Genomic DNA, 22,496 nt, shown 5'->3' with positions numbered 1-22,496 from the left:
GAGAGCTTTAGGGATAAACACATAGATGGAGAGCAGTGCAGCCCAAAACTAGAGTCGAACTAGGTTCAATGTTCAATACTCTCAGCTCCTGAACGGATCTATAAATGAAGATCAGCTTACTTTTATATGTAATTTGTTGTTGAGAGGAACATGTTATATATCCACGGGACGTGACTGCCATCTAGTGGCGAAAAGAAAAGAGAAGCGTAGCGTAATGACGTCATGTCGTAAAAATAAACACACGAGTCCAACATTTGACGGCAATGTGCGATTTAAAAATGCGATATGGCTTCCTCGCTGATTTGCGGCGAAACACAAAGCAGGTAAACACATTTGTAGTCTTACACCAGTGTAAATGAATCACCTAGTTATATGTAAGGGACTCTATTTGAGCCAGAATCTCCGTGACTTGTCAAATGCTCTGCTGTAATTAAGGCTCTTTACATGTAAAGGTTTACATGCGGGTTCCTGTCATTGCTGTTTTAGGGTGAGTTCGGTGTTAAACAGAGATGTAAAGCAGTTTGGAAAGAAGTACATGTTTGACTGCAATGAGGAGACGTGCTGGAACTCAGACCAGGTACTAACTCACACTTATTATTGTTTATTACACCTTAAAAATAATACATCAAGTTAAACTGTCTTCTACTAATGAGGAGTAACTCAGTAATTGCACAAATGCAGTCTGAGCTTTAACTTCAACTAAATGATGAATGTTTTCACCAGTTTGTCAGCATGTTTCTCACCGCGGTTGATTTTGTTTGATATTGGATATTCAACATTCAACACCCATAAAACGTGTGATACATACCACTGATTTTGGTCAATCCACTTGTGATGTGTTCATGGTCATCTAGACTATATATCACAAAACAGTAATTATTAAAAAATCATATATATGGGCTGATTTAAAAATCATATATATGGGCTGATTTAATGTGGTTTAATGAATTCAACACCCATAAAACTTGTGATACATAACACTGATTTTGGTCATATTGCTTGTGATGTGTTCATGGTCATCTAGACTATATATCACAAGAGAGTAATTATTATAAAATCATATTATGGGCTGATTTAATGAGGTTTAATGAATTCAACACCCATAAAACAATCAGTGTTATGTATCACACGTTTTATGGGTGTTGAATTCATTAAACCACATTAAATCAGCCCATATATGATTTTTAAATCAGCCCATATATATGATTTTTTAATAATTACTGTTTTGTGATATATAGTCTAGATGACCATGAACACATCACAAGTGGTTTGACCAAAATCAGTGGTATGTATCACAAGTTTTATGGGTGTTGAATTCATAATATCCAATATCCAATATCAAACCAATTCAACCGCGGTATGTTTCTCAATCGTTTTAACCCTGAACCACTGAATTGTGCAGAAATGTCCAGCCTCACTGTTTAAGACTAACTTAAATCAACAGCACAATTCCTGAGACACATTGTTCAGTGGACATGGATACGTTTTCTTTTGTGTGTATGTGTGTGTTGTAGGTTACCACTCCACTACAGCTCATCCATAGGTGTGAAATATAAAACCTGATTTAAAAAAAGGGACCTTTGTTTTTATTGTGAATAACCATCCTGTCCTGCCACATACACAACAGACTGAAACTATTGTTTTCATTATTCATTATTCTGTAATTTGTGTAGCTGGTTGATAGACCTTTCTCACAGCAGACATTTGAAATGTTATTTTAGGAGCTGCTGAGCTCAGTTAATGATGACTGCATCCCGCTCGCTGCAAAGGCCTGTTGATGAGCACACTGCTTCATTACATCTGGCCTTTTATGGTGTGGCAGTTTAAAACATCTGCTGTGAAAAAGATCAATCAAAGTGGCTTTGTCTCTGAAGGAGTGATCCACCGTAGTTAGGCAATGTAGTCAAAAGTCCAAAATGCTTTCTGAATTGCAGTGATTATTTTAATGCTAGAAAAATGTTAGAAACCATACAAATGGTCAAAGTTCTGGCTTTTTCATCAACTTTGAAAATCAATGGGAATTTGAATAGATAAATGATTAGAGTTATCCTGAGTTTATGCAGTTCCTTCACAGACAAATGAATGTTAAAGCAGCTGCAGTGATGTCATCAATGTCATATCTGTTTTTAGGGTGAATGTCAGTGGGTGTCACTGGAATTCCCGGGGTCTGTAAAAGTGTCGGAGATAAAGGTCCAGTTTCAGGGAGGCTTCTCGGCCAAAACATGCAGATTAGAAGGTAAGCCCCACAGGTCGTTTTATCACTTCCCTTCTGACTGGTGCTTGCAAGTATGGCAAGATACAACTTGCTTTCCCACTTTTGCTTTCTGCAGGTTGTCCCAAAGAAGAAGACCTCAAAGTGCTCGACTGCTTTTACCCAGAAGACGACAACTCTCTGCAGATATCCTTCACTCTCAAAATGCATTTGCATGCACTCCTTTGGGGATGGGTTTGGGGAATTCTGGTTGGCAAATTGAATAAAACTGTTGAGATATTTTTTTTCTTTATTCAATAGAAAATATGGAAAATTATGAAAATAAAATGTAAAGGTGATTTGATTACATTAACATATTAGTCATGGCTTTAATCCAGTAATATGGAGCATGTGAATAATCCTTAAGGTGAAAAGAAAAAATACTAAATCATGCACTGGCATTGCATCATATTTGTACTCAGTTATAACACAAAATGTAATTTTTTCCAAATGTTAAATACCGGGAATTTTAAAGAAACTCAATATGTCACTATAAGAACACAACGGGCTTCCTGTTTCTGTCCTTGATGGATTAAAATAAGCATCAGACAATATTTTCCTGGGCACACTTTTCATCACTACCATCTTTATCTTGTTCTTAACTCCACACCCACAGCTTTCCCATACAGGAGGCCATTGCGGTGGACAAAGTAAAAATAATGTTTGAGAATAGTGCTGACTTTTTTGGGAGAATCATAATTTATTCCTTGGAGGTCCTGGGGGAAAAAGCTTCGTGACCACCACGTTTTTTTTTCTTCCCCCTCTTCTCGTGAGAGGAAATGACCTCTGGGTAAAGTATAGGATGGTGTGGTGACACTCTGAAACGCGTCATCTGCGCTACCACCTTGCAAACTGATGTGAACTTGGCCTTTTTTGGTATGAATGCATTCAGAGAGATGTCCCACAATCTCACAACTATCAAGTATTTGCTGCAGTCATTAAAGCTTTTGTACTCTGCTCTCCATACCTATATTGTGCCTTTTTCATTTAAACCATAATTTCAATTAAAATATATTTTGTTTATTGTAAAACTTGTTTTTTTGTAATTTATGGTTTGGTTCCTGAAGCAAATAAAAATTCTTCTGCAGCACAACCGTCACATTTTAGTTGTCCCGTCCATGATTTTTTTGTTTTAAAGGGGACCTATTATGAAAAACAAGTTTTTTTTCTTGTTTTAACATATATAAAGTGGTCTCCCCTCAGCCTGCCAACTCAGAGAAGGAGGAAAGCAACCAAATTCTGCGGTGTCTGTACAGCCGCCCGGATGAGCCGTCCAGTCTGATGGGACTTCTACGAGCCGTTCAGATTCGGTGCATTTTCGTTACGTAACCAAAATGCAAACCACGCCCACAACTAAACACCGTGTCCTAACTGCATGCGAGCGTCCGACTATCGCGTCGCATTGCGTGACATCGGACGCTCTCTGTCCATCTCCCTCCAGCCAGCTGCCACTTTATTGAGGTTTTTGTAGTGAAATGAGGAGGTATCATAGAGATAACTTCTCATTTCAACTAACTGGATCAGCCGTTCCTCATCCATGACTGTTTCCTACAGCGCTTTCAACCGGCTTTCAGAGGCAGGAAGAAAATAGAAGCGGGGGCATCCGACAAATGTTCAGCTCAAAACGGCGCGCCAGCTCGCGCTGTGCAGCGCTTTGTCGCTGCGGCCAGTTAGGACAGTCCAATAGAAAATAAAGCAAATGGATGGATGGAATTGATTTTGTCGCTGATGCTCACTCGCATCGCATGCAGTTAGTACACGGTAACTCCGCCGGCCGGCGGAGTTACGAGGTTAGAGAATGGGAAGATAAAGACATGGCTTAGAGGCTGAATTTCTAATTTATTTAGCAAAAACAATCAAAAGCTTGTTTTTAAGACATTCAAGGCCTGTTTAGTAGGTATTAGATGCCATAATAGGTCCCCTTTAAACATACAATGTCAGACATACAAACATATGCATTTAAATGGAATGAAAATCTGATCAATTAGGAAATGCAGTTTTGTATGTAAATGTTTCTACATATGGGCTGAACTGTCATGTTGAAAAGTCATAACATTTGTCTTCATCGCCAACAGCTGCTCGTGAATCGGAGATAAGATGTGTCAGAATGTCTTTTATGGATTAAGTTCAACATGTGTCATGTTGGTGGCTTGTAGAGTTTCAGGATGTGGTCCTCCAAAACCTTCTGAACTGGGGGAGAAAAAAAAAAAGAAAAGTTAATTCTGCAAAACAATTTTACGGCACACTCTTAGAAATAAATTCCAGGTTAGAGTTTGGGCTCTGGTTCTGGATAGAGAATTTGAAATAATTTCAGAAATAAGAGTGCTACTGAAAATCTTCTAAGTCATAAGCAGACATCTCCAAGGAAAAAAACAATAGACTATCATGTTAAATACTTGCAAAGGATGCTGGTTGTTCTGAGTTTTTTTTCTTCAACGCTATAAATGATTTATTCAAACTTGAGTGCTGACAATAATTGTGAAAGTGATGTATAGCGGGTAGAGGAACATGATACATACTTTTTTTGTGTCCAAGGGCAACAGCTAAGGCCATTGGACTGTACCCAGAGTCTGACTCAATGGTCATATCTGCTCCTTTGGCTGAAAGAAAGCACCGACACAGGAGTTAAAGCATTTAAACTGAATGTACTTCAATTTCTTCTGATTAATAAACATTTTACACACCTAATAGTGCTTCTACACACTTGACATGGTTTCCTCTTACAGCGTAAAGAAGAGGAGTTCCACCATTCTAAGAAAAAAAAAGTGTGTACAGTGTTAATAAAAAAACAGCACAACTGTGTTTATTACAAATGATGTCAAGTATTGGTGATTGAAAGTCCTAACTATACCCAGTCATAGGTGTTAATGTCAACTCCATGTCTGAGAAGAGACTCAACAATGTCCACATAACCTCCAGAGCTGGCAAGGGTTAGGGCACTCTCTCGCTCCCTTGCAATTGTTTTTGGGTCTGCACCCTTCAATAAAGATGACATAAACATCAGTAAGATGGCAAGGTTTATCTTCCTGACATAAACAGTATGTCTTCTTCTTAACCTTTTCCAAGAGAAAGTCTACCACTGCTTTCTCTCCAAACGCTGCTGCCCACATGAGAGGCGTGAAGCCTCGTTCATCCTGTCTGCTGAGCAGCGAACCGTCTGCAAGACAAAACAACATGCAGTCCATCTGAATTTTAAAACATTTAATATCAGTGAAAACAAAAAGTTTGAATAGTGGTTGGAAGTAGGAATGGGCGATATTTTACCGTTCACGATATATCGTCAAAAAAATTCCCCACGGTAAGAATTTGTCATCTCGCGGTAAAAACGATAAATTCCCGTTGACGTTTTTGTGTAAAGCTGATTTATGGTTCTGCGTTAAATCGACGCACAACGTACGGGAAGGAAGGAAGGAAGGATATGAGCCTGAAAGAGAGAAAGAAAGAGAGAAGAAAGAAAGAAAGAAAGAAAGAAAGAAAGAAAGAAAGAAAGAAAGAAAGAAAGAAAGAAAGAAAGAAAGAAAGAAAGAAAGAAAGAAATGAGCCAGAAAGAAAGAAAGAAATGAGCCAGAAAGAAATAAAGAAAGAAATGAGCCAGAAAGAAAGAAATGAGCCAGAAAGAAAGAAAGAAAGATAAATTCCCATTGATACGTGTTTGTGTAACAAACATGGCGGATCTGAGTCATTACAGTTTTGCGGTACAGGTGGGCAGATTTAATTGGTTTTTATCAATTAAATTTAATTGGTGTAGTTTAGTAGTATTTAGTATTCTTTTAGAGCAGTGTTTTGGGGGCTCCAAAGACTGAATGTGGTGATAGATTTATAGTTAAAATGGTGGAGTTGAATTGGTATTTTTTTTATCGTAATTTTTATCGTTATCGGGATAAATGTCAGAAATTATCGCGATACATTTTTTAGTCCATACCGCCCATCCCTAGTTGGAAGTAACGTTCACCTTTACTGAGGTGTGCAGCCACCTGTGAGACCTCTCCCTGGGCTGCCAGCTGATGTATGGACAGAGCTGGTGGGGGCGGAAAACAAATAACATGGCTAAAACATTGAAAATCAATCCCTTATACCAGAGCTCTTTTCAAAAGGCTACTTACAATCTAATGTTGCTGGTCGTACTGAAACTTCGTTCCCACGCTGCTTGTTGGTCAGAGTTGTGGAGTGTTTGAACAGATCATCTTCATCCACATCCATGTTCTCTGGAGACACCAGTCCAAGCAGATGAAACCAGAGTCAGTGGATGCAAAAGAGTAGCTATCTCATTCTTCATTATGTGACGTCAGGTGTCGCACAAAAATGTATGCCATATCAGAAAAAGAACCACAAACTAGTAACTTGTATTATCAGGCAGATTACCTGTGGATTTGTCCAGTCTTGAATCAGTGGAAGACTCATTTCCACCAGACGGATGGATGTGTTGGCCATCTGCAGCCTCTTCATCCCCTCTCGTCTCCATTATAACTGCAGTAAAAATATTACACATGTACAACATAATTAAATCATGCCACCAAGAGAGAGCAGACAAAAAATGCAATACTTTATGGAAGAAATAACATTTTCCACTCACCACATCCAGGTTCCCACTCGCGCTAACTTCCTTTTAGAGAGAACAGAAAGTAAATTATTTCAGGTTAAACGGTGGATTTTGCTGATCCTCCCGAGAGTGCATTTCACGTCGCTCAGTTGTTTAGCTACTTAAAAAATCATCTGTATGAAAAAAGAAAAATGGAAAACCCCTTTCAATCGAGAGCCCACGTAACATGCACCGCATCCAGCGCTGTTTGGAGTAGGAACTATTCATGTTGCAGTCTAGGTGTCTGCCCGGACAACTGTGGTGTGGCACAAAAATACGGAAGAGGGTAGCGTCAGCTGACTGTATTCATTATTCACTCAAACCCTGGCGTTGTTAACTCGACAGCCTCTAACATGGAGGATCAAGAGATGCAGCTGAAAGTGCGGCGAGGTAAACATCAGCAGAGTAAATTAGTGCATAACTAGTGATGTTGATGCTGCTGTGAGAGCTGTTTACTGAGCGTAGCGGTGCAGCTAAATGCTGTGGTGGTGTTGTGTGTTTACGTGCGTCTTCCTCAAACGGGTCACGTACTCTTCTATTCACTTGTTTGTGCTTCTTTACTTTCTCAGTGAGCGACAAGTTCACGGAGAGTATGTACGTCCTGGCCAACGAGCCGTCGGTGGCTCTGTACAGGTTACAGGAGCATGTGAGGAGGTCTCTGCCCGAGCTGGTGCAGCACAAGGTAAAGAGAGACACCTGTTCACGCTGACCTGCACACCTGCAGCAGGAAAAACATCATAGTTTTGAAAATTACACTCTTTTGTGTAAATATGTTGGTTTTTTTTAGTCATTTTATTTTTTTATTTTATTTATTTATTTATTTATTTATTTATTTATTAACATACAGTGCAAACAACGAAAAAAGACGACATCTCTCTCTCTCTGTGTGTGTGTGTGTGTGTGTGTGTGTGTGTGTGTGTGTGTGTGTGTGTGTGTGTGTGTGTGTGTGTGTGTGTGTGTGTGTAAATAAGATGAGAGATACATAAATTGAGAATATTAATTCGAGAGTAAATAAGTAAACAAATAAATAATTATCATATAGAGTGGTGTAGCATGATATCATATAAATATAGCATAATAATATAGTAATATCCTAATATAACATAATTTTTATAAAATATTATAACATATAACCAAATTATATCACCATACTATAATATATAACAATATAATAACACTATAGTTTATCATCCCATGAGATTTCATAACTTAATATAATAATACACTATGAAACAATATATCATGATAATGCCAGGAATGATTATTAGAGTTAGAATTGGTAATTTATACATTGATTTGAGGGGTGAGGTCAGACCGGGGCGTCAGGGAAGCGAGCAGGAGCCCCCCACCAGACTCCAGTTGCCCGACCGGGAGCCCCAGCAAAAGGCAGGTAGGACGGCAGTGAAAGGAAAACCCCCCTCCCTTTTTGATTTTAAGTATTTTTTTAAATTTTATATATATATATACATAGCACAGCATAACACACAGCAAAAAGCAACACACACAGAAACAACAGGAATAATAAATAAAATCAATTATACAAAATTGTAATATAAAAATGACTGTACATGTAGTGCAAGACAAGAGATAAATACATTCTAAAACTTAGTGCAATGGAAGTGGGCAAGGGGCATGTTAAAGGTGTGTAGTATTCATTTTGGCTCCAAATTATTGGTGTTCATTTAGGGAGTGCCTTGAGAATGGTGGTTTTTCTTTCTTTCTTTCTTTTCCTCTTTCCGCAATTGTCTGTTTAAATGCTGTTCAAATGACAAATCCTGATCGATATACGTTTCAAGATTTCGCACAGTTGTACTGGAGGCCATCACAGCATCATCTAATCGCTTCCTGAGGTGTTTAGAACTTAAAATAATAACCTCTGTTTGATCAGAATTTAAAAGCAGGTGGTTAGTGGACATACAGGTCTTAATGTCTTTGAGACATGCCTGAAATTTGGATTATCTTTATGTTACTCTGAGTTTAATAGAAAAATACAGCTGCATAACAATGCAAATTTGACGCCATGGGATTATACTTCATGTATGCTACATGTATAAACTGAATTAAACATGAATGGCCCTAGCACTGAGCCCAGAGGGACACTGTAGCAGACCCTCACCTGGTCAAAAGAAACCACATTAACATGAACACAAATCTGTCAGCTAGATATGATTTTAAACCAACCTAGAGCTGGCCCTTTAATCCCAACATCAGGCTCTAACCTGTGCAGTAAAATGCTAATCTACAGTGTCAAAAGCAGCACGGAGGTCCAGCAGAACTAGGATGGACACTAATCCATTATCAGAAGCCATAAGAAGGTCATTAGTTAATCTAACCAGTGCTGTCTCTGTGCTATAATGCATTCTGAACCCTGACTGAAAAACTTCAAACAGATCATTTCTATACAAATGGTCACATAACTGGTTTGCAACTACCTTTTCCAGAATTTTAGACATAAATGGAAGGTTACAAATTGGTCAGTAATTTGCTAGACAGTCTGAGTGAAGAGAGGGTTTATTGGGTAAAAGTTTAATTACTGCAACTTTAAAAACCTGCAACACATATTGTGAGTTCAGGGATGGGTTCAGCCGATCTAATATTGCCGTACCAATAAGAGTAAAAAAAAAAAGTAGTAGAGTTGGGATGGAGTCTAAAGATACATGGATGATTTAGCTTTATTCACTACTGGGGTTAGCTCAGGGAGGTCCATAGGAACAAAACGGTCTTGGGTCTGGTCAGGGCCTGAGGAAGTCACTGAAGCTGTTGAAATGCCCACAGCTGCTGCTGGGAGGGCCTGGTGGATTTATGCACATAACTCTCCGAGTGAACAAGTCAAATTTAAAATTAGGCCTGTAGGCAAGTTCCATATGCATGTCACTAATTAAAGTGGTTCTAAAATAGATAAAAATCACCTTTTGCTTTATTATTTGCTGTTTGTAGTTGAATTCTATTGAGAGCCGTGGGCTATAAAGACTTGCCAGAGAAACTGTGAGAAGTAATTGTTGGGAAGTACCAAAAAGAGAGGGATATGAAAGAATATTGAAGGCATTGAATGTTTCAAAGGACACTATCAAAACCACCATCCATAAATGAAATGAAATGTGGCATCATAGAGATGTCGCAACGACCAGGAAGATTCTTCAAAGCTGATGAGAGGATGAGGAGAAACGTATCAGGGAGGCTACCAAGAGGCCAACAGCAACACCGAAGGAACTACAGGAAATGCTGGCAGATTCTGGTCTCTCTTTACATGTAGCTATTTCCAGTATTCAGCACAAGCATAGCCTGGGGAGTAGATGGCCGATGGAATCTGTTTCTCACCAAAAATATATGCAAGTATATCCAAATTATTCAGTAACCTCAAACCTTTTGTGTTCCAACACAACAATAATCCAAAGCACACATTAAAACCCACCAAGATGTGGCCTCAGAAAAGGGAAATAAGACATTTTTGAATAGCCTTGTAAGAGTTCGTACCTCATTCCCATCAAAAACCTCTAGAATGACATAAAAAAGAGCCGTACTCAGGAGATCCCTTTCAGTTTGAAGGAACTTGAAGCTGCTTCCACAAAGTTTTAGTTAAGTTGTAATTTAGTAATTTAGTTCAGTTTTAAGTTGGGAAGGGTGCATTCAAGCTGTGGAAACTTTCCTTTTTTATTTAAAACATTTCCAATAAATATTTCTTTTTGTTGCAATATTGAATTAAAGATGTAACACATCCTGCATTTATGTTACTATTTCTTTCTTTATGTTCTAAAAATCTGCAGTTTCATTAGAATGTGTAAACATTCAAACTCACTGTACACCTCACAAGAAACTCCATTTTACTTTGTTTGAATAAGAAAAACACTATAAAGCACTTTATAGAAACTAGAAAACATTAAAAGATGCTGCATGAGTACAGACACCTCATACATTGTACATACACACATACATTATTTCTCCCAGAGAAGATCAGTTCCTTTTTTTTGCCTACAAGTTCATCCTTGATTCCTCTCATCTCATCTTAGTCCCTTCCATCAAAGTTAGAAATTCAATTAAATTCAAAAATACTTAATTTTATCCAAGTTACATCCCAAAATGAATGACACACGTTTCAGCTAGTTGATATGCCTCGGGTGATTATAGATATAGTCTAAAAACTAAACGGCTTCCAGTATATCGAGCTGCAAAATTACAAGGTTCAAGAAGTATCTTCTTCCAGTCTTCCATTTCTCAGCTTTTATTCAACTAAAGTTAGTCTCCCGTTGCGAAATAAGCTTTGTCAATGGAAACAAAAAACTTTTTTTTTTCTTTTTGTCATTTTTAAGTTTCCTGTTACTGTGATTTGAGCTGCTAACATAGTCCACAAAATAGTAAAATGTAATAACGCGGGCTCAGCACAGACACTGAATTTAGTTTTTTCTATATCTCTCTGTATTTTTATTGTCTGCATCTAAAGCTTGAATGTGGAAAATTTGTTGATTTTAAAAGATACAAGAAGCTCACTTATCGCCAAATGCACCACCTGCATAAATATTAGGGGAACCACTATCCCTTCTCCAGGTGATTGTCATTTTGTCTCTGCATAACTGGAATTAACCTAAAGCTGTGCTCCCAGCTCTATGACATCCTCAAACTCTCTCATTATTTTTTGAATTCTCCTCTCCGTCATTTCTGGTACAGACAGATATGCAGAGCTGGGAAGAACAAAGTCAAGGAGCCATCTATAGTGTGGAGTATGCATGCAGGTGAGCCGATTCATACTTTAAATATTTATGTAACCAGAGCCTCGCTTACCCTTTGCCTTACCCGTTAACACCTGCATTAATGTGTTGGTTTTTGCAGTGCCGTGAAGAGCATGGCAAACAGCGGTCTATATTTCAAAAACGTTGACAGCCTTCTCCGGCAAGCCATCAGCATGAAGGAACAGATTAACAACTCTCAAGGGCGCAGGTAGGAGGCATGAATGAGTGTGTAGACTGATGGCAAAAGTGTAAGCGTGAAACACTACACTTTTTTTTTCAGATAGTTCAAGATTTTGCAGATATCACTATGATGCCCTCTGGTATAGTCATTCTTTAGTTTTTGTTTAGTTTTTTGTAATCGTCACAGTTTGTTTTAGTTGACACGTTCAGCTACTTAAAAAATAAAAGCCATCCTCTGTCACATGACTCCCATATTTGAAATGATACAAGTTGACATAGTTATGATAGCCATAGTAATGATCTCACTCTCCAAATTGCAGTGTCTCTCAAGTATCCAGGTATTATATATATGGATTTATTGCTTTGTTGGAGGAAAAATGTTTACCAGCCAAGATGTATTCCATAGGTTTATTTTCACAAACCATTCAGACTAAGGGGCTATCGCTACCCAGAAAGCAAGAAACTGTGGGATTTAATTTTATCAACTGGATCACTCACCCATACAGTTATGAATAGAAAGTACACATTCTTCTGTGGCTTCACATGAACATATACACATTTTGGGGGGGAAATTGGTAAATACATCCACAGCAACAGCAACAACAGATGAAACGTGACATTTTGTGACTATTTAACAAACACCTACATCAAAATATAGAAGTACTGCATGAAAAATGAAGCACCATCCATGAATTAAAAAGCGTGTAGACCTACCTTTAGTAGAGGTGGCATATCAATATATTGCTGTGGAGGAATTCCACCCCTCCAAACAACATAGCTTCAGTTCACTTTATTTTGCAGGTATTTGTTTACCCAAAGCTCTCCTAAGTTCCTGTCACATGATTTAATTTACCCTATGGGTCTGATGGCCTCACATTTGACTCTTAACACTGATTTTAAGGTTCTCTTATCTACCGTAGTTTTTAAAATCTCTGTAACGGTCTCGGGCCTTCTTATCTGTCTGATCTGCTTTTACCCTATAAACCGTGACGGACCCTGAGGTCCTCCAGCACCAGCCTTTTAATCATTCCCAAAGTTAGAACTATAACCCACGGTGAGGCATCATTTCATTACTACGGCCCACGTCTGTGGAACAGCCTGCAGGAGAACCTCAGGGCCGCAGAGACTGTTGATGCTTTTAAAAGCAGGCTCAAGACTCACCTTTTTAAATTTTTTTTATCTGGCAACCCTCCCACAAAAGCCAACCTTGTTGAGTTACCTTTTAATTATTCTGTAATGAATTTAGCATATGTTTGAGCATTTAACCTGATTAAGCATTGATTTGGGTAAATAATGACATGCTATTTCATGTGATTCATCTCTCATTGTTCATTTGAGGTTTAATTTTAAGATTGCAAGGGAGCAGATGAGTTATTAATTGTGCTGAAACACAAAATCCTTGCCAGAGTAGATGTTCTTTATTTTTCCACATACCTGCATGTCCTTGAACTTTTGGCCTCCTGAGTTCCTCCGTGTTTTTGTTTATTGCATCTCATTGTCCATTTTATTTTATCCTTCACCAAAATGAACTTGTATCAGCCATTGTTTTGGGATACATTTACTCTCCCTATTAGCTGCAGTGACATTGTATCTTTGGCTTCTACTAAAATCTTCATAAAAAATGAGACCCTCATTACTTCCTTACTTTTTCCCGTCCTTTCATTGTTTGTTTTTATTTTTTCCCCATTGACACCTGCATGCAGCTTACATGACGTGACCTCATCTCCCAGCGCCCTTGTCTCAACTCCACAAGCCCCATCCATTTCCTCATGAGCTGTGGTCAGAGGTGCTCAAGGTTAGTAGTTGCTCTGACATGAGAAAGTCAGAATTCATGAGAAATGAGTGAAAAGTGCATTTGGCAGACCTTTTTAAAAACAGCATTTTCTGTAAATAGTTCAAAAATCATATGGTAAACTTGATTATTTTTAAACTGACTTGTGTTTGGGTGTTGTTGTTTTTTTTAAGAATTTATTTAAGGTCAATGTGAAATCATTTTGAACACATAAGAAAACATTCAGTACATCATTCATCCATACATGGCATAAAGCTATTATATACAGCCAAGAAGTATTTACATTAATGAAAGCTATAAATGTGCCAGATTGATACTTGGATGGCATTGGCATTTATGTGATAAGATTTAAATCATGTTCATTTGTAAAAAATACTGAAATTGTTTTCCATCAAGTTATCAGTACTGCATAATCTGAAGCTGTGAAAACTTGGGTGTTTTAGACCATAGTCCCCTGTTGTCTGCAGTCATGATAAACTTAGGTGGAAAATGTACAAGCTAACAGTTCTATCTCTGCGGTTAGATTTCACTTGTCGAACTCTGGTGGAGTACTTTTGAGGATATCAATTGTCATTCTACTAATCATTCTTTCCTTTGACCAGGAAAACAGTTTGAAGTCAAACAAGGGTAGAGTCTTTTGCAGAAATCCCCGACTTGCGTGCAAGAACACTCCTCATCTCATTGTTGACGCCATTCCAGGGTTTAATCTGGGCCTGCAGTAAACCGGATTCAGTAGACAGGGTCCTGTGCATGCGAGGAAAACTTCCATTGCTGCCGTAAGCATCTTTATCACTAGAGAGAACCTGAGAGCCTTCAACAGGGGAGTACTGCTGAGGCTGGTACTGTTCTCTCCTCGGAGTGAGAGGGTAGGTGACTGGATGCTGGACGTGAGACTGGCTGCGGTGAATACGTGGTTTGTCTGCGCCGACCCTTAGCTCGCAGGGCCGAGAGAGGGGCATGCTGTTGCTTCCATGGTCGTTCTGGTAGAGGGTGTTGATGTGGTCGCCGTGATAATGCCTAGCGGCGCGGGAAGCTTTGAACAGAGAATGCACCACAGCCGCCAGCAGGATCAGGACCCCAGAGGAGAGAACGCAGGCGCTGGCAACACCTGTCTCCATCTCAAATATCAGGAGCATGAAGATGGACATAGCTGCCAAATAAGAGAAGAGGGTGGCATAAAACAAGTGAATTAATGGAACCATAGCGGAAAACAGTTTTCTCTACAAACAATGAACAATGTTGGTCTGTAATGTGCCAAACTACTGGAAACAAAATATGATGTGAAAGCTACTCCTCTTAATGTGGTTGTTCTGTTTGTCTGCAGGAAAAGGACCGTGGACCCGGGGGTGTTGAAGGAGGGGGGAGAAAGTCACAGTCCTGGGATGTAATGCGACTTCAAGAGTCGATGGTGTTGTCTCTACAGCGTCTTGCTTTTTCCACCTTTTGATTGTGGCTGAAGTGGGGTCATGAGGGTGACACCCCCCCTCACAATGAAGCGGTGACCACGCCCACCCACCCACCAGAGTACAAGCCACTCAGTGGAACAAAGAGCACCAGCACCGCCAGGTTCAGCATTAAAAACACTTAAGTCATGGCTGCTCAAAGAATGCATTGTTCTCTCGGACTGGTTGGCTGGATTAGAGGGAAAGCAGCAGTGCTGTTTTGCGCCTGCTGATGAAAATCCACTGCAACAACAACATTTTGGGCCCTAGTTTTCAGATTTTTACGAGGAGGTGGATGTCTAAGAAGTTGATATGATATGCATGTCAGATCAAGTAAAGTGCTTCAACAGAAAATGCTGCCAAGAAAAATAAAATGTCATGAAAATGTCAGGTTTTCAATCTGTTCTTCTTACCTATCAAGTACACAGACACCCCCAGACAGAAGAGTCCAACAGCCACATGTCGTATACCTGTGCAGTCCAACAGGAACCAGTCTGCTCTGTTGGGGGAAAAAAATCCTGAGTATGACTAACTAAACATTGTATGTTTATGCTTCAGCATTAGTTCATAATTTTATTTATTTATTTTTCAAAATTTCTGCGTGAGTTAACACAGATGACGTGCATTTGTGTTAGAACTTTGTTTTGTATTATTCCTGCTCCTTTTTTACATTCTTCAATATGGATTTGTATTATAAATCCAAAACCTACAATTATTGGTTATTTGTTTTAACTGGTATGTAGTATCTGATACTCGTAGACATTTTCTAAGTGTCCCTTCTTGCAGTCAGGAGGTCCTGGGACACAGTGTTGAATCTGTATGCTGCTGTGGGAACGGCTGTGTGCTGGCTGCATAATGAGAGGAAGGCCATTGTTTTCGATGGGATTCATTCGGGCTGGGAGGTGGGGGTTTACAAACAACATTGCAATGTGGGCCTCTGCTCTCTGACACAGAAGGTAACCTCCTTTTGTGTGCCTGATTTTTTTTTATTTTATTTTTTTATATAAACTAGAGCCATATGAAATCCGTTTTATTTTTTGCCCAATTCCGTTTTATTTTTTCTCAAATTCCGTTTTTTCCATTTTAATATTTCTGAATTCTGTATTTTGCTTTTTATCGTCATTTTTACCATTAAAAAAAAGTGTCTGGTAAGTGGAAATGAATAAATGTCCACAATTTAATAATATATAACAGTCCATTTAATGTTTAAAGTGCCTGAAATTAGTGAAATACTGTTCAATTACATTTTAAAGAGAAATAATAAATATATAAATATTTGCAACTTAACATGTGTAACTTTAATTACACATATTTTTCTCTCTTAAAAATAAAATAGATTTTATTTTATTTCAAATGCTATCTTATTTTATTTCTTTACCAGCAGTTTGAATTTCCCCTTTTCTTTGTTAATTGTCTCAACACATTTTTATAATAAATTAATATAAACACATCTTAACAATTGAACAGTTTTGCAGTTTTTCTTTCTTCCCCTGTAATAATCTTTGCGGCCCACTAGATGGCGCTCGCGGCCCAAGTGTGGGCCGCGGCCCTATGGTTAAGAATCACTGCTTTATATCATTAATGTGCAAACAGCCACAAAGTCTTGAACAAACTCTCGCCTTGCGTCTCCTGATGAGGTACTTGATGTTATGGTTGTTTGCAGGGCTGGTGTGCTTTGAGAAGCACGTTGTTTTTCCTTGTTACTTACATGGCTTTTGGAGGCTATGTGATCGTCGCACGTGTTTTTTCGAGTCCAGTCCACCGTATGTTGACAATATTTACAAAAAAGCTTGTTGCCTGATGCATAGAAGTCAGCGTACTGCTCTGCTCTGTATGTAGCACTTAGCGTGGAGTTCCGTAACTTTTTTGCAGACCCTAGAGGGGAGGGAGCCGCTCGCTTGGATGTCATTGTTTTTTGTGGAGCACTGTGGAAGTGGAAGTACACGCCCGTACCATTTTATTGTGAAAATCAGAGAGCTCTGTTTCCGCCCTAACACACAGCACAACTGCATGGAGGACGCTGGTCAGTTATCTTAACTCACATAAACACATTGAACATCCTGTTAAACCTTCAAATTAAAATGTAAAACCATTTGACGATCATGATGTAAACAGCAGCACGTGTGTGTTGTGTATGCGCGTTCGCGTGCGTGGCTTAAGCTCGCTCCACCGTCTTCACTTGATTTCTAATGTTCCATTTTCTCCCGAAAACTGAATTTAAACCCAGATTAGGGCCAATTCTGTAATATTCCGCGTTTTATTCTAATTCCATTTTTATTGGTCATTTCCGCGATTCCGTCCGCGATTCCGTTAACACGGATTTCATATGGCTCTATATAAACTCAACAAGATGTAATAGTTAAATTTAGCATCCAGGATAAGGCTGTGGTTTACAGTCAAAGAAGATTGTCCGGGCATCAGCAAAACGTATGTAGGCAACAGCTTACACGGTTTTTCCACTTACTAAACCAATGTTTTACACCTTTTTCCCGGAAAATAGGATCAGATGAAGGATGAAGAGTGCTACATTGTTGAACTATTTTATTACTTAAATACTAATTATATTTACATACTTTTTGGTATTTTTACATTGAAGTATTTTTTGAATGTAGTGATTTAAGTTAAGAGATTTACTCTTTGGTTACAATTTGGTTATATGTTGACTTTTATTCAGAATTTCAAAGTTAGTATTTCTTTGAATAATCGAAAGCCAAACATGCACAAAGTAATAAGTACATCCTCAAAATTTAAGTTAACGGTTTTGCTATGATCCATATTGTACAGCTCAAAGAAATTGCTTTACCGGTACATTATTCACCATTGTTCCTATTATTAGTTATTTAGTGCGCTTGCAGAGCCAAAATTACTTTACTTGACAGAATAATGTAAAACAATAAAATACTATTTTTAATAATTTTACAAAATCAGTTTCCTGAAGTCTTAATGATATTCAACATAAAATTAGCATTTTGGATCATGTCTCTGAGGCTCTGATGGCCAAAGCATCCACCTCCAATCGGAGGTGAAGTAGAGGTCACTCCACACCCGTCTTCCATGGGATATGCTCTGTTCAAGCTGTTCTGCAACTTTATATTACCCACTTCTAAAGTACAGCAAATGACGCATGACAGTTTATTTACAAGTAAAAAAGTAAAAGGTGGATAATTTTCCTCTAAATTAAGTTTGAATGACTGGATAAGAAGTTTTCAGACAAATTGAAAGGATTATGTTAAATCTCGATTGATTATTTGTCACCCCAGACAATCACAATGTGGTATCTCTCGTTTTAGTTTTACTTTCATATACGTTCCCTTCAATGATCAATAGAACAATAGTAGCCACCTTAATGGTAGTCACTTTAAATCTACAAAGCATGTACATGCTTGATCTGTTAGTTCCTATGAAGCTCCCAGACCCCTGAGGTTCATCTGGATCTGGTTTGTTATGGTTCCCAAGAACCAGAACCAAGCAAGGCGAGGCAGCGTTCAGTTATTCTGCTCCTCACCGGTGGAACAAACCTGTAGACCTGAGGTCTGCTCCAACTGTAGATCCTTTAAATCAGGGTTAAAAACATTACTGTTTACTCAAGCGTACTCTTAAATTAAAAAATTACTTGCTGTACTCTACTGCCCTTACTTTTTAATAACGTGTGCTTTTTATTACTTTACCTCTTTTCTTATCATTTTATTTGTTATTTACTGTTTAATGGGTCTTGCTGCTTTTAATGTTGATGCAAAGACCTTTGAAACTCACGAACTCCCGAAATTCAGACAACACGTCACGTGTCCCACCAGGGACACGCGGACTCTGGACCATTGTTACACCGTCATAAAGAATGCATACCGCTCTGTTCCCCGCGCAGCTCTTGGTCACTCTGACCATTGTCTGCTCCATCTCATCCCTACCTACAGGCAGAAATTAAAGACCTCGAAGCCTGTAGTTAATACTGTTAAAAAGTGGACTGAGGAGTCAAAGCTGGAGCTTCAGGACTGTTTTCAGATCACCGACTGGAGTGTCTTTGAAGCTGCGGCCTCAGATCTCCATGAACTGACTGATACTGTTACATCATACATCAGTTTCTGCGAGGACATGTGTGTGCAGACCAAGACGTTCTGCACATACAATAACAACAAATCCTGGTTCACTCCGACCCTCAGAAAACTACGCAAAGACAAGGAGATTGCCTACAGGAGCGGCGACCGAGCCCTGTTCAGGCAGGCCAAAAACACACTGACAAGAGAAATCAGGAAGGCGAAGCGATCCTACGGCGAACGGCTGCAGAATCGCCTCTCTGCCAACCCTGACCCCTCTTCTGTGTGGAGAGGCCTGCAGAACATCACTGGGTTCAAAAGACCAGCTCCACGCCCTGCAGGCAACCACAAACTCGCCAACCAGCTGAACAACTTCTACTGCCGGTTCGACTCATCATCATCACCATCATCATCATCACCATCATCATCACCTTCATCATCTTCATCATCATCATCACCTTCATCATCATCATCATCACCTTCATCATCATCACCTTCATCATCACCACCTCCCCCCCCCTCACCCTCCCCCCCTGCGGCTACACCTCCACCATCCCCCCCCTCCCCCCCCTCTGCCCACCTTTTCACACCTCACCTCAGCCAACCTCCCCCACCTCTGTCTACCCCCCTCCCCCCACCCAAGACCCTGCCTGCACTGAAGATCTCTGTGGAAGACGTGTGCCGGCTGTTCAAAAGGCAGAAGATCAGGAAGGCTCCTGGCCCGGACGGCGTGTCGCCCTCCTGCCTGAGAGCCTGCGCCGAGCAGCTGGCTCCCACCTTCACACGGATCTTTAACCGGTCCCTGGAGCTGTGTGAGGTGCCCTCATGCTTCAAACGCTCCACCATCATCCCAGTCCCCAAGAAACCCACCATCACAGGTCTAAATGACTACAGACCCGTCGCCCTGACGTCTGTGGTCATGAAGACCTTTGAGCGGCTGGTGTTGAGCCACCTGAAAGACACCACAGGCTCCCTGCTCGACCACCTGCAGTTTGCCTACCGGGCAAACAGGTCGGTGGATGACGCAGTCAACATAGGACTGCATTACATCCTGCGTCATCTCGACACCTCAGGGACTTATGCGAGGATCCTGTTTGTGGACTTCAGCTCGGCGTTCAACACGATCGCCCCCGCAATCCTCCACCAGAAGCTCACCCAGCTCACCGTGCCTGCCTCCACCTGTCAGTGGATTACCAGCTTCCTGAGTGACAGGAGGCAGCAGGTGAGGCTGGGGAGCATCACATCCAGCACCCGTACCATCAGCACTGGCGCCCCCCAGGGGTGCGTCCTCTCACCACTGCTCTTCTCCCTCTACACTAACGACTGCACCTCAGGGGACTCTTCTGTGAAGCTCCTGAAGTACGCGGACGACACCACCGTCATCGGCCTGATCCGTGAGGGTGACGAGTCCGCGTACAGAAGGGAGGTGGATCAGCTGGTCCACTGGTGCAGTCGGAACCACCTGGAACTGAACCCGCTCAAGACTGTGGAGTTGACAGTGGACTTCAGGAAAAACCCACTGCCACTCCTCCCCCTCACCATCCTCAACAGCACCGTCTCCTCCACAGACTCCTTCAGGTTCCTGGGGTCCACCATCTCCCGGGACCTGAAGTGGTCCACCCACATCAACTCCATCAGGAAGAAGGCGCAGCAGAGGTTGTACTTCCTGCGGCAGCTCAGGAAGTTCAACCTGCCACAGCAGCTGCTGATCACTTTTTACACTGCAATCATCCAGTCTGTCCTCTGCACGTCCATCACTGTCTGGTTTGGATCAGCCACCAAACTGGACAGGCACAGACTGCAACGGACCATCAGGTCTGCAGAGAGGATAGTTGGGACTATAACCTCCCATCTATCGACGACCTGTACCGGTCCAGGACCAGGAAACGGGCAGGTCGAATCTCTGCAGACCCCTCACACCCGGGACACCGCCTGTTCCAACTCCTCCCCTCTGGACGGCGCTACAGAGCTCTGTGCGCCAGAACCTCCAGACACAAAGACAGTTTCTTCCCGCAAGCGGTTGCTCTGATGAACTCCCACAAACAATAAGTCTCAGAGTAACCAAACACGTGCAATAAAAATCATCCAGCCCCCCCTTTAATAATCATGTCTGCCTCACTCTGCTGCACCTCTCACTCTTGTACTTCCTTTTGTATAATTTTTTGTATTTTTTGTATAATTTGTCTGTTAAAATTGTATATAGGTTATACTATACTTATTCTTATTTTTATTCAGAACTATCCTTCTTTTTATCACTACCTCAAACTGCTGCACCTTAAAATGTTAAAATGTTTATATGTATATAGTAATACCACATTTGTTTATTGTTTATTTGTTTATTGTTTATTTTTTTTACTACCAAAGAGCGAAATAACCGAATCAAATTCCTTGTTGGACAATGTTCGAACCTGGCCAATAAAGCTGATTCTGATTCTGAAATACCTTGTGTTGAATTGTGCTATACAAATAAACTTGTCTTGCCTTGCCTAAATCAGCATAAACGTGGCTCCTGAACATACTGAACCAAGTATGGTTTTATTTAACTGAGCAGACTAAAGGCTGATTTATGGTCCCGCGTTACACCAACGCAGAACCTACGCCGTACCCTACGGCGTAGGTTCTGCGTCGATTATTTAACGCGGAACCATAATTTAGTCTTTAAGAGAAAGAATGTTACATTTGGACTGTATTTATTTATTTATTCATTTATTTATTTGTTTTTCAGATATAATTTTTAGGTTATAATGATAGTGTAATTAGTGGTAATGAGGTGCGTCACACTTGACCAGAGCTACCTGACCAATTGGCACCAGGCGCGCAGCAGCAGCAGCAGCAGGTGTGTTGAGTACCTGTCGGTGTCCTGCTCTGCCCTGCAGAGCTCCGCGGAGACGTAGCTGTGCAGCAGACACACCACCACCGAGCTGAGGTGCAGGGTGAGGGCCAGCGCGGCCAGCACCGCCGACACCGGCAGCAGCACGGCCCACACCGCGGCCGGGAGGACCTCCGCCGTGGGCGACTCCTTCACGGCCTTCTGCTGAGACTGCAGCTGGAAGATTAAAACCACCGACAACACTGCCATGACGGCCGATAAGATCCCCAGTAAAGACAGGACCATGAAACATCTCTGGTTGTACTTTTTCTTCATGTCTATCCCCGAAAAGTATCCAGTGGTCAAGCTGCTCCGGAGAGGAACAAGAGGGAAAAAAAATGAAAAAAGTTTCCTTCCCCCCCCCGTTGGGCTCCCTGGACACAACCCACCCAACCCCGGCGCTCCTATGAACGCCAGACGCGCTCTGGCATTGTAGTGAGCGAAACCTGAATTATGGTTCTGCGTTAAATCGACGCAGAGACTACGCCGTGGTACGCGGCGACGCGCATCGTACAGTACGTAGATTCTGCGGTGGTGTAACGCAGAACTATAAATCAGCCTTGAGTGTTTGAGCGGCTCCCGTCGGGAAGAGCGCTTTCCTCTCCAGCCCCGTCGGGAAATGTGATGG

General features: G+C 40.8%; 4 protein-coding genes across 5 annotated transcripts; 2 read left to right on the top strand and 2 right to left on the bottom strand.

Moving 5' to 3' along the window:
- Positions 1-206: 206 nt before the first annotated feature.
- nr2c2ap (nuclear receptor 2C2-associated protein) lies at positions 207-4,935 on the top strand. Its single transcript, XM_061737753.1, has 5 exons — positions 207-323; positions 487-577; positions 2,131-2,236; positions 2,331-2,398; positions 2,866-4,935. The coding sequence occupies exons 1-5, from the start codon at positions 286-288 to the stop codon at positions 2,986-2,988; spliced, it is 426 nt and encodes a 141-aa protein (XP_061593737.1). The 5' UTR covers positions 207-285; the 3' UTR covers positions 2,989-4,935.
- On the bottom strand, positions 4,071-7,043 carry rfxank (regulatory factor X-associated ankyrin-containing protein). The gene is made up of 9 exons (XM_061737751.1): positions 6,825-7,043; positions 6,614-6,718; positions 6,355-6,456; positions 6,204-6,269; positions 5,308-5,408; positions 5,103-5,228; positions 4,936-5,002; positions 4,771-4,851; positions 4,071-4,441 (listed from the first exon to the last, which is right to left on the bottom strand). Exons 2-9 carry the CDS (start codon positions 6,711-6,713, stop codon positions 4,389-4,391), a joined length of 696 nt encoding a protein of 231 aa, XP_061593735.1. The 5' UTR covers positions 6,714-6,718; positions 6,825-7,043; the 3' UTR covers positions 4,071-4,388.
- A 43-nt stretch (positions 7,044-7,086) lies between these two features.
- On the top strand, positions 7,087-15,358 carry borcs8 (BLOC-1 related complex subunit 8). 2 transcript variants are annotated; one of them, XM_061737749.1, is made up of 6 exons: positions 7,087-7,220; positions 7,400-7,512; positions 11,493-11,557; positions 11,655-11,762; positions 13,438-13,529; positions 14,851-15,358. In XM_061737749.1, the coding sequence occupies exons 1-5, from the start codon at positions 7,184-7,186 to the stop codon at positions 13,505-13,507; spliced, it is 393 nt and encodes a 130-aa protein (XP_061593733.1). In that variant the 5' UTR covers positions 7,087-7,183; the 3' UTR covers positions 13,508-13,529; positions 14,851-15,358. The 2 variants fall into 2 exon arrangements, with proteins under 2 accessions (XP_061593733.1, XP_061593734.1); XM_061737750.1 differs by lacking the exon at positions 13,438-13,529.
- tmem221 (transmembrane protein 221) lies at positions 12,142-22,262 on the bottom strand. Its single transcript, XM_061737748.1, has 3 exons — positions 21,849-22,262; positions 15,382-15,467; positions 12,142-14,676 (listed from the first exon to the last, which is right to left on the bottom strand). The coding sequence occupies exons 1-3, from the start codon at positions 22,142-22,144 to the stop codon at positions 14,144-14,146; spliced, it is 915 nt and encodes a 304-aa protein (XP_061593732.1). The 5' UTR covers positions 22,145-22,262; the 3' UTR covers positions 12,142-14,143.
- Positions 22,263-22,496: the final 234 nt, after the last annotated feature.

This window comes from Cololabis saira, chromosome 13, assembly GCF_033807715.1.
Source record: "Cololabis saira isolate AMF1-May2022 chromosome 13, fColSai1.1, whole genome shotgun sequence".
In the NCBI taxonomy this organism is placed as follows: domain Eukaryota; kingdom Metazoa; phylum Chordata; class Actinopteri; order Beloniformes; family Belonidae; genus Cololabis; species Cololabis saira.
This window is presented reverse-complemented; position numbering and strand designations above follow the sequence as displayed.